Raw genomic sequence first — 12,016 nt, forward strand, 5'->3', positions numbered from 1 at the left:
ACTGCCAATTTCCATAAAGCTTTTTTCATCTTGAACGACATCATTACATCTTTAACCCTTCTACTTTTACCACCCCCTCAAAAAGACCTCAAAAGACTCAAAGAAATCAGACAGAACAGAATTTTTGCACCCTCAAAAGTGAGAAAATCTAGAAATGACATGAAAACTGATGGGGAGTTAGTTACAGGGGGTAGATAACAGCCATTTAGAGGGAGTACTGGCACACTGCTGTGATGGGCAGCATCATAAAACTAGGAGAAGGAATAAGTACTGCTCGTTGTAGATGATTTCAGATTGGTGGCTACTTGGATGACATTCCAAAAGTCACAGTACAAGCGGACAACTCCAAATAATAGACATTCTTCAACAGAAAAGATGACACTATTCAAGGTTAAGGCTATTTATCATATTGTATTGAAAGAATATTGCCCACAAATTATTTCTTTGGGCTACACCCAGATCAATACATTTCGTCTGTACCCAGATTAATGCTTTTCTTTATGGTAGTGCAATGAGATGTAGATTATACTGAGATTTGCTCATCTTTCCATTCTTCATATTGTTGACAAAATATCAAGACTGTTGACTAGGAGTCATTGGAGGATGATGAAGTAGAAGAGTAAAACAAGTCTGGATTATTTTTGAGTACATATGATTTGGAGTTTTATTCCATTTGAAAGAATCAGTAAAAGTGTATATTTAACAGTTACTTAAGACATATCAGAGCAGGTTCTAATTCCAGTAAGTCCAGTGAAGTTAAGTATGCGGATTTCGGTGAGAGAAGCAGCAGCACTGGATTTTAAAATCTACAAGACTGCTATTGGAATGTACTAATACATATAGTATTACATCTCCAAAATAAGATTAAGAAAAAGGAAGGCAAGAAAATGGTCAATGCATAGCAAATCACCTGATCTCATTCACAGGCTTAGAAAAATCAGATACATTAAATAAAATATCACTCGTGTCTCAAGCCACAGATAGACATTACTCATTAAACAATAAATTATCCCTGGCTATCCTTGACACAGTCAAATGCATTTTATGCTTTTGTAGACATCTTCCAGCTAGGGGTATTAAGACAAATACAATAACTGTATGATCAGGTCTGTATACTTTCTTGTATTCATTATATTCCGTTTATCACATAACGTAACCCTTCATTTAACTGATTTCTTTTCTCTGCAGTTTATATTGGTCCATCTTGCCTCAAATTCTGCTCAGGGCGAGGACAGTGTACTAGAAATGGCTGCAAGTAAGAGTTATAATTCAGTACTTGTATTCAATTTCTCTCACATAGTTCACTTGATGATCTGAAAGTTGAAGTGATTTTCATTTCATCCCTTGCTTTTTGAGATGACTAAATATAAAACTAGCATAGCCCTCAGAATGCATAAAGCTCACTGGAAAGCTAAAGATCAGTCTTTCTAAACAGCAGCATATTTAATATTTTTTAATATAATTTTCTTTTGGGAGAGGGTCTAACTTCCAGTTCACCTTAAAATGTGCCACGGAGCATACTGAAATGTCAGTGATGTATGCTTTATACTGGTTTTAGAGATGATTTGGGACTTTACCACTTTTATACTAAATTTTGGGAAAGAATCACAATTTTCATAGTTCTAATACCCCATAGCCTAACAGACCTCAAAGAAGGAAGGTCAGCACTCCACTATTTTCTGAAAATCTGATTTGTTAAAAGGGTTCCAACCTAAAAATTAAAGGTACTTACTCAAAACCAGTAAGCGCATTGAAATTATTCATGTAAATATTTTTAGGTATTAAGAAGAGCATGACCCATGGGGCACTCTATTCTGTTATTTCAATTATAGATTGATTATTACAATTTCTTGTAATCATATCTGTCGTGCCACAGATAAAAGCAAATTAATCATTTTACCCATGAACAACTGTGTTTTATGTCAGCAGTATTTTTGTTCCAAAAATGAATAAAAGTATTTCTGTGTTGTGTGTTATGGGTAGATTGGTGGGGTGTTCATAACTATGATTTTTTAAAATTGGATAAGTAAGTACTAGCTAAAAGAAAGTCATTTGCTATGCAATACGTAAATAAAGTTTAAAGAAGTCCTTTGTCCTTAGATTTAAGAGGGACTTTGTAGGCATCCTCAGTCCAGCAACAACTGCAGCCACTGTGTTGGTTTGCCAACCAACCTCAGGAGAAGACGGGTCGTTAATGATGCTGTTCAATCTTCTTCACCTGCAGGTGCGACCCTGGCTTTTCAGGGCCTGCATGTGAGATGGCATCGCAGACCTTCCCCGTGTTCATCTCAGAGAGCTTCACCAGCTCCCGCCTCTCCTCCTACCACAATTTTTACTCCATCCGGGGGGCTGAGGTCAGCTTCGGTTGTGGGGTCCTGGCCAGTGGCAAGGCCCTGGTCTTCAACAAGGATGGGAGGCGCCAGCTTATCACATCCTTCCTTGACAGCTCCCAGTCCAGGTGAGAGAGAAAGAGCAGTATTGTGGGGAAAAAAAATTGGGGAACCCCTCCCTTTCCAGCTACAACTTTGTGCATTATTAAGCCGATTGTTTTAGCAGGAAGAAAAGTTTTTTAAAAACTCCTAGTTCCATATTTTAATGATGATTTCATAGCCTTGTCTTTTTTCCTCCTGCTTTGTAAACAACAGAGCCCAAAACAGACTGGAGGGAAGTTATTGTACAGCTCAGATGGAAAATATGAAATGTTAATATCAAACCTGAGTGTCAAAGCCAAGTGCTAATTAATTATTTATAAGGTTGTGTTTATTTGACAGCTTGTGGCAGATGATTAGATCCATTCACTATCTCTTCCTCCCCTTCAGTGCCTAATAAATAATTAAATGCTGTAATGATTGGCATTTTTTAACTATACGTGCCACATTGCATTACTTGACAGTAAAAACAAATAGCACGTATGAAATCCCATAACTGATATTTATCAAAATTTGTCTAGATTGAGAAGATCTGAAAACAACCTGGTTAGGAAAAAAACAAACCAAAACACTATGCAAATGGTACCCTATAAATATTTGTGTAATTCTGATCCAGGTTCCTGCAGTTCACACTGCGCCTGGGCAGCAAGTCAGTGCTGAGTACCTGCAAAGCACCCGACCAGCCTGGGGAAGGAGTGCTGCTGCACTACTCCTACGACAACGGGATTACCTGGAAACTACTGGAACACTATTCTTATCTCAATTACCACGAGCCAAGGTATATGCATAAATATTATGAAGAGTGTTATCTACATGCAGTCAATGCTGGTAGTGGTAGTCACTGCAGTGCGGAGAGTAAGTACATCTGCTCACATGGTGCAGGAGGGAGTGGAGTGAAGATCTTTTACTGCACACTGAAAGTTACCACTTTTCTTTAAAATTTTGCAGTTGTTCTTGGCACTTCCCATTTTTGCCTGCTTCCCTAAAAATGAACACATGGATTTAATGGCATTCGAGTCTCAGGTGATGTGATAGAACAAGCCAGGCAGTGCGGGAAGAGGGGTAGAAATACACTTGTGGGAAACAGCGGCATGTCTTTTCCCATGGAAGCAGGCACTTGTAAAGAAAAATTAACATAAATTATTTGTAGTTTTGAAGACATAGATACCTTCAGTACACCATCCTCTGGGATTTGGAGTTTGCAGGCAGCACAGGACAGCTGAAACAAAATCTGACTGTGAGGGTCACTCCAGGCGAGATGACACGACTATGCCTGTGCTTGTGGGCTGGATTCAGTGCCCTGGGAGGACCTGCTGGTGACAATGGGAATTGTACAAATCATCAAGAAGCTGAACAAAAAGCTCGTCTAGTCTAGCAGCAGCTATGTTTGGTGTCATCTTAGAAAGGAATGTATCTGATGTGTTTAGAGAAGAGGGTATTCTTTACTGTTACATTTGTCAGACCAGCCACCAATTTTAATAAATCAATGCAAAATCAGGAGTCTCCATGAGAACAGCTGTACCACAAGCCCAGAACAATCCCACTCGAACCTGGAAGCATCCACCTTGACTGCAGCAGAGCCAATAAATCCCAGTGAAAGGAGTTGCTCTGCTAGGGGGCACACGAGAGGCAGAGCCAACGGTGGCATCACTGGTCCTGTCCCAGCTGGTCCATTCCTGCCCAAGAGCAGCTTTGCACGGGGTATTGCTCTGTGTGCTCTTCTCTACCTCTCCAGAGAATTCCAGGATAATGCCTGAGACAACCTCAGGGGTGGGACTGCAGATAGTCTGCAAGTCACTTTTAACTACATATAATTTTAGTTATTTACATTTATGGAGCTCAGATCGGTGAATTTAAAAAAAAATAATAGATTTCCTCATCTTGTTAACAACTCAGTACAAAATTACAATATACAAAATGTGGTTAAGAATATTCCAGTAGAAAAAATACTTGTAATATTAAATATATTTCCTGGGAGCTATAAGAAATACTCAAAAATCTGAGAGGGATGACTGTATTTGGTAGATGTATACTCCATGTAGACTTTAATTTCTGATGTTTTAAATGTTTCCAAAGGAAAGATCCTACAAACTGGAACACTCATAAGTCTTCTTCAAAATCTCCTTTCCCATCTCTTATTATAGTCACATATATATTTTATATGGCCCTGTTTCTAACTCTTAGATTCAAGATTATTGCTGTAGGAATTATATTTCCCTAAAGGTTTTTAATATATAGCACTATGAAAATTTTATAACAAAAAGGAAAATACACATTCCAGTGACTGATTTTAATGAAGTTTAAGATATAAATGTAGTAAGTTGTATTGATGCCAGAGACTTGTTTGCTTTTTGAGATTAAGCTTGAAAGACAATTTCTGTTGTGATGAAAGTGCAAAGAGCTAAAGCACAACATAAACAGGTTAGAAAGGTCTTGCCATGTGGTATGTATAGGCCACTGGGTAGATATAGAAAAATGACAGACATACAAACCTGAAGATAATGCTGGCAATAATTATGATGAAGAACATGAAGAAAGCTTCACCTTTTCATATTATGTTGTCTGAAAATATCAGCATTTTTGGTAACATAGATGGACTCCTGCAAAGTTTGGCAATCAATCTGTATCCAGGATTTTAATTACTCTTCAGACATACAAAAAATAATTACACATTTAATGTTCTGCTGAAAAGGTGCATTTAATCTGCTAACATTTGACAGCTGCATTTTTCTTCTGAGGAGAACAGCGGTGGCTTTTCAATATTAGGTATGCGCATAGCTTGAAAGAATGAGATCAGAGCAAAGGTCTCCCAGCTGGTTTTTAAGAAATCTAATGGTAGCTGGTAATGTTAGTAGGAACACTTTTCTTCTCTGCAGCAGAAAAGTCATTAGCTAGAATCCCCCTCCCTCTCCATCTATCTCCGACAAATCTAAGCCAGACAGGAGAAGCTGCTGCAACTGGAGATGTAGTCAGGTTCTGCATACTAACGTATGTGCCATATACAGTGGTTTACAGCAGTGTTTTTAAATTGTGTTTGCCTAATCCCCATGGATGAGAAATTTATTTTAACATGTGTTAAATATTTTAACATCCAATAGGTGTATCAGTGGTATATGTCACGATTTAGGATTTCCTGTAAATTACTGTCAGTGAGAATTAGTGTCCACGTGGGCGAGCTTATGAGAGTTAAGAGTAAAAGGGAAGATGCAGGCATCAGAGACAGCAACCAGCAGAGAAATATGCCCAGGATTATAACAGAGCATTAGCTCACGCAAGTGCCAAGTGCTTCATGGCGTATGCTGGATACAGTGCTCCTCCTAGCCAGGGCACTGGCTTTCCTCAGGTTCACCTTACTGAACCATGGAAGACAAAGTCATCAGTTCCTTTTAACAACAGTATTGATTTAGTGTCATTTTTGCCTTTGAAAATTGACCCAAAAAGTTGTGGAGTTGCTGCTTATTCAGGAATCCTTGGTAGAAAGAAACTCTTCATAGTTTATTCGCGTGCTAGAAAGTAACAGAACTTGGTCTTTCTCTAAGAAGAGTATGAAATTATTCAAGCATATTTATTTGAGTGGCAAAAGAAAGGTATCTGGTATACATAATATGAGTACATTACTGGTCCCTTGCCATGGGGACACGGTAGCCGTCACCTCTGGCTGTCCCTCAACACCTCTCTCTCCAGCCTACAACTGGCAGAAAGCAGCTCCTAGAAATGCCAGCCAGGACCTTTTGAGTGCTTCCCACTTGTTTAGCCAAGTCATTTGATTTTTTCTTGCTAGTGGATTAACATATTCTTCTTTAAAATCAGTGCGACATTAAACAGCCGTGATATAAATTTACTCTTTGCAAGGGCAGTTTAGCAAGTCATTTTTAAGAGCGTGGTTTTGCACTAAGAGCGCCACAGGCACAAGACTGTTTCATGTGTGCGGTACAAAACATTAATACGGGCAGCTTAGCCTTAAATCTGGAAAAATCTTGGTGCTAAAGTATAAAATGATGTTTCCAGTTTACCTGATTTGCCATTTTATCCGCATTTCCTCTAAGAGTGAAAGAAAAATGTCAGCTACATGATGAGCTTGCCAAAAACCCTTTAGCCAGCAAGCAATTGTACACCAAGGGAGACAAATGTCCCTGTTGCCGATCTGTTTCGTAGACTCACGTGAGTTGTGTGGGGCACCATGGTCCTGGTGATTTATGGAGCTTTCAAGAAGGTGTCGTTGCTGTGGCAATTAATGCATGCTCCCTGCTGTTGTATACAATAATTGCTCCTGGAAATTAGATATTACTCTTCATTTTCTTTGCAGTTTGTCAATTATAGGTTTGTTGACATAGCTGCCATGGCAAATCAGGTGACATTGCATACCAGGAGAAGCGCCTGGGACTCATCTCCAGTTGCATCTCTATGCAACTGCAGAAGAAAAGTGTCTGCCATAAAAGACTACACATAATCACACTGCCTGACAAGATGAAGTTTTTCTGCTTGAACGTGGCAATTTACAGGGGTGGATTCTTCTAGGACAAGAGCAATACAAGCATGACATCAGTGCTGTGCAGAAACAAGCACAGATGTTAAGAAGATGCATGTCTTCAAACCAGGATAAAATCCACTGAGTCCGACAAAATGGAGCTGGAATTCATAAATCCTTGTCAGCTAATCATCCTTTTGCCAGTCTAAGCTCCTGGGCTTCAAATGGAGGGCATTCAGGTTTCTTCCGGGAAGGAAGAGCACCTTTAAATTTACAGAGAGCTCCAAAGTTGCAGCAAAATTTACAAAATTGGTGGAAACTCTTTTTTGTGGCTTTTGCACATGGCTGTCTTTCCATAAATACATTGACTACCAAGAGAACTAATGATTCCCCTGTCCCTGTCACTGGTAGAAGCTACACTGGTAGGTGCTAAGGTATTTGCAGGCTGAATTTAACCCATGATTTTTAAGGTCAGTAAGAAAAGATAACCATAAAATATATCCCCATGGATGTATTACAAACAGTGAAAATTTCAATAGTAATTTTGGTTTTCCAGAATAATTTCAGTGGAGCTGCCTGAAGATGCAAGACAGATTGGCATTCAGTTCAGATGGTGGCAACCATATCACTCTTCTCAAGGCGAAGACGTGTGGGCAATCGATGAAATCATCATGACCTCTGTGCTTTTCAATAGCATCAGTCTGGACTTCACCAACCTAGTTGAAGTCACACAGTCTCTGGGATTCTACCTGGGAAATGTCCAGCCCTACTGTGGACATGACTGGACTCTTTGGTGAGAAACATGTATTAATTTCCGTTCTGCTTTTGTTTTCTTCGTCAATTTATCTCGCTAAGGATCAGGTCATTTCTGCAAATGAGTCTTTCTGGCAGCTATTCACAGTAACTGTCTCTCATTCTCACATTATGAACAAAAATACAGTCGCTAATCTAACTGTAATTAGCAGTAAGTTTTTACACCCCATTGCACAGAGATTTGTGTTTGATGGGAACCTTGAATGTAGCATTCTTTTCCCACAAAATATTTAAAAAATATCCTAACAGAAACAATTTAAAAAATTTTCATAATCTTAATTTAAAATCCAGTCAGGTTAGTATGGGTATACAGGTTACAAAATAGTCTATAAAGTACAGACTCTGAATATTTTGTAAGTGATGTTTAGATCTATCTACATAGCCACTAGATTACACTCCAAAAAGGAAAGGCAGCAGAATATTGGTAGAATGATGTTAGCCATTTGTAGTTATTTTGGTATTATATCCCTTCGGTTATTTACACTGTGATCAGTATTATGACATATTGCAATTATGCCTAAAATGTGCTGTGTATTTAGAAACAAAAGCAAGAAAATATCACTTGCCCTAAAGCAAAAAAAAAAAAAAAAAAAAAAAAAAAGAAAATTAAAGAAAAGAAAAAGAAGTGAAAAACAAAGAAAAAGAAAATTCTGTTAGGACTGTGTAAAAATAAGCTTTTTTAGTAAAACATTAACCTACGTGCTTCACAAAATTTAATTCTGGAGTATATAAATGTAACATTTGGAATTAATACAAGGGAAGCTCAGTGTAATCTGTGTTTTTCTTAAAACCAAGTAACAGTTTCATGCTAGTCTGATCAACATATATACCCAGTATGGCTTTAATTGGCACAGATATATTTATTTGGAGAAAGTACAATCACAGTAATTATAGGAAACCTCAAGAAAAAATAAATAATTTTAGTGTCCCCATGGACACTCGGAGAAACACTGTTGGAATTTTATTATCAGGTATCTCTGAGCAGTCTGATTTGACTTTCTGATCATCTGTCAAACTAAAAGGAGTTGGCTTAGCAGTAGGAACAACACTGAATGTGTTCTAGCAGTGATAATGAGGCAGTGGAAGCACCATTAACCACTTTAATAAGGACAAGGAAGGTACTCGCTGCTCATTAAAATGAAACAACATGTTAAGGCTCAAACCGTTTGCATCTTCTTCATCAAAGAATTGGAATGAAAGCCCCTTAATGACATTGTTTTCCCTCTGTTCTTGTAAGACTAGTTTATCATGGGGAGGGGGTTAGCTTATTTAAGATAGCAGAGGTTACTCTGCTTTCCTCCTATGACTCTAAATTAGCACCAAAATAATAAACGCTAAGCTAAATTCTCTGTCCTATATCTTGGCTAGGATTTGTAGTGCTCAGTCATAGTGGAAATGTTGAACTTTCCATGCATCAAATAATCTAAGCCTTTGCAATATTTCCTTACTATTTATGTACAAGTGTTTTTCATTATCACTGGAAGACATGAACTCTATCCTTCACTGACCTTGTTTCTCTCAAGGGAAATTTTTAAACTTAGGCGAAGTCTGTACAAATGGCTGCTAGTTAAATTAATTATTGTTGGCTTTTCCCAGCTGAGAGTCCATTTGGTTCTCATTTTCTAACTCATGACTTTCTATGAGCAGAGTTTGCAGTAGCATTGACACCACTCTCTTGAGAAAAGTCTGACAACTGCTTTTTCATTAGTAGAACTATGGCAAATATGCTATAAATCATTTTCCAGGGTGTCATCCCCCAGCCCTTTTCCAGTGAATTGCCTTTAGTTGCCTATTAGGCCTCCATTTCTGCCTCAGAATCTGTAAATCTGAAATATTTATCCTTAAAAATGAGGAAAACTGAGGAGGGGGATTTTTATTTTTGTGGAAAAGGGAGATTGTTCTTTTCAAAATCTGTCTTCATTTAGAAAAGAGGGGTTTGTTGAAATACACATATTTTGAGCAAAGATGATTTTTGAGTTTTTACAATGGTCTATATCTGGAACAGTCACTTCATTTGATTGTAATCATCAACATGTGGTTTCAGATTGGTTCTTAGGCTTTGTTACAGCAAGCATATCTAGTATACCGAAAGGACCCCAGAATACTTTTAAAATTAAATGTTTGATGGTGTATGTTAATCCATCACTTCTCCAAAATGCTCATATGCAGGCAAGGTTTTGACCCAACTGCCTCTGTTGAAGGCATTTGCTTGAATGTTGAAATGCATTTAAGTATTGTTAAGGGTGGTAACACTTTTTTTTTTTTTTTAATATTCATCTGGACACAAATAAAATAGCATAATATAAATAAACTGTCTTCAGTCAGATTATGACATTATGGTTTAACTCAATGTAACGGACAATAGAGTGTCCCACTATCCCTAGAGCAGCCTGGGACAAGACTGTAAAACTGGCTTATAACAATCTATCCTTACGGAGCAATGTAATACAATTGCCCCTACATCAGCTTGATAGTTCACCTGTGTTTATAAAATGTTTTGTCTTTTAAACTAATTAATTATTACTCTGTAATGTGCAAAAGCTTTCTTTCAGGTAATTGACTTAATTAAAACATATTAATATATTTAGGAATTATTTAACAAAGTAGATATTATGTGATGTAAAAACACATGGACGACTCCTGCTTTTGATGGAAGCAAAGCTGGGACTGGCGTGAGCATTTGGCCATCAACGTCAATAATCTTGGTCAATGTGGCTTTACAAAACCAGCTGCATCCATGTGGCTTTTCAGTATTCCTGAAAGTACCAGCCTTGAAAACGTGGTAACTCTGGGGATCCCAGAGCACTTTGGAGCAGTGCAGGTTGGCTGACATTGGCTGTGATATCATTCCCAGAAGTACCAATTAGTTAGCAGTGCTTGGAGGGAGAGCGATTGTTCTGAGGGCACCTATGGGTATTGTGTTCCTGTGCCTCCACAGGTCTAATTATATACGCGCTAGAAACCAACTCACAGCTACATATTTATAGAAAAATGTAGCCTCTGCACTCTCATTTCTGAAGACTTTTTAGTTAATTATTGTTATGCCAGGGACATCACTGTCTTTTACAAAATCTGGAAATGTATTCCAGCTGCATGACTTGCAGAACAAAGAAAACATTTTGTATTCCAGCAGAAGAGCATACCCCTAACCATGTACATGGGAGAGAGAAGTGGCAAGTAAGGTGTGGAGCTCCCACCTTTAATGCTACCCTTGTTCAGCTGGAGGCAATTTGCGGATGATAAAGGACTTTGTGAACCCATAATGGGATTTCCTCCCCTTAAAAGAGTTTCTTATGGAGCATCACAGACTGTCTTCGTCTCATCACTAGCTTCCTTTTTCACATTTCTTTAATATCCATTCTAAAGAGCTGTTTTGACTTTAAAACAATGCTTACTTAAGGTACTGTGTACAATACCCAGTGGTTAAGCTGCTAAATGAAAATGAATAATGAATTTCTAGTGGTTTAATCATGACCTGAATGCCACCAATAAAAAAGATTAGATCTTAGGATTTTTTCCCCGGTTTTAAACCAGTAATATTGAAAAGAGAGAATTGAATAGAAGGAGACAAAGACAAAACAAAATATTTAATTATTTGCACCTATGGTGAGTACCAGTCCTTCACTTGTCTTCCATCACTTTGGTGAAGACAGCTTCTGGGCAAAGGCTTCATCAAACTGTTTAGTTTCAACTCCTTTATTCGATTCAACGAGCTTTAGGTAACTGATGTTTTGTGCCCAGGTTTACGTGTGCAATGCCAAATCATTTTCCAAAACACTGCTACACATAACTTTCAGCTGATTACACTGGACATGGGTGACATACTTGAGAAGCCTGGTTGTACTGGCATAGATTTCCCAAGAGGGCTTCAGTAAAACCTTGGTTTCCCACATCAGCCATGAAATTTCAAGCTGCACTGTAGAAATTAAAACTACTTCAGACCAAGTCAGCTTTCACTTTCAAATTTGCATTTTTTTGTCAGTACAAGATAAAGTCTGGAAGAAAAATTAATTCAGGAATTATCCAAACTCTTCTGAGATGCATTCAGTTCTAACAATGAAGCCACAAACTGCAGGTTGCCAGCTGGACCGCTGAGGAGTATAGATTATATCCTCAGCTCATCTTAAAATTATCCTTCCCATTGAGAAGAAAAACACTGACTGAAAGAGCAAACACCTGAGATATGGTTTTCCAAGGCAACTTACTGCCTTCTGGTCCAGTTGCCCATGGCCCAGCAGTGAAGTGAGCGTCCATCCACAGTTGGTTCATGGTGCTGATCACTGTACTGTGTAGTTTCATATGGTGC

At 38.2% G+C, this 12,016-nt stretch overlaps 1 protein-coding gene across 2 annotated transcripts in view; it reads left to right on the plus strand.

Moving 5' to 3' along the window:
- The window catches only part of RELN (reelin), a 297,464-nt gene that overhangs the window by 192,816 nt on the left and 92,632 nt on the right, over nt 1-12,016 (plus strand). For both annotated transcript variants that reach the window (XM_086474260.1, XM_086474253.1), the window contains exons 17-20: nt 1,189-1,255; nt 2,225-2,458; nt 3,046-3,207; nt 7,454-7,690. In XM_086474260.1, coding sequence (XP_086330386.1) covers nt 1,189-1,255; nt 2,225-2,458; nt 3,046-3,207; nt 7,454-7,690 — 700 coding nt within the window. The remainder of the gene's footprint in view (nt 1-1,188; nt 1,256-2,224; nt 2,459-3,045; nt 3,208-7,453; nt 7,691-12,016) is intronic.

Source organism: Leptosomus discolor, chromosome 1, assembly GCF_034619465.1.
Source record: "Leptosomus discolor isolate bLepDis1 chromosome 1, bLepDis1.hap2, whole genome shotgun sequence".
Lineage (NCBI taxonomy): Eukaryota > Metazoa > Chordata > Aves > Leptosomiformes > Leptosomidae > Leptosomus > Leptosomus discolor.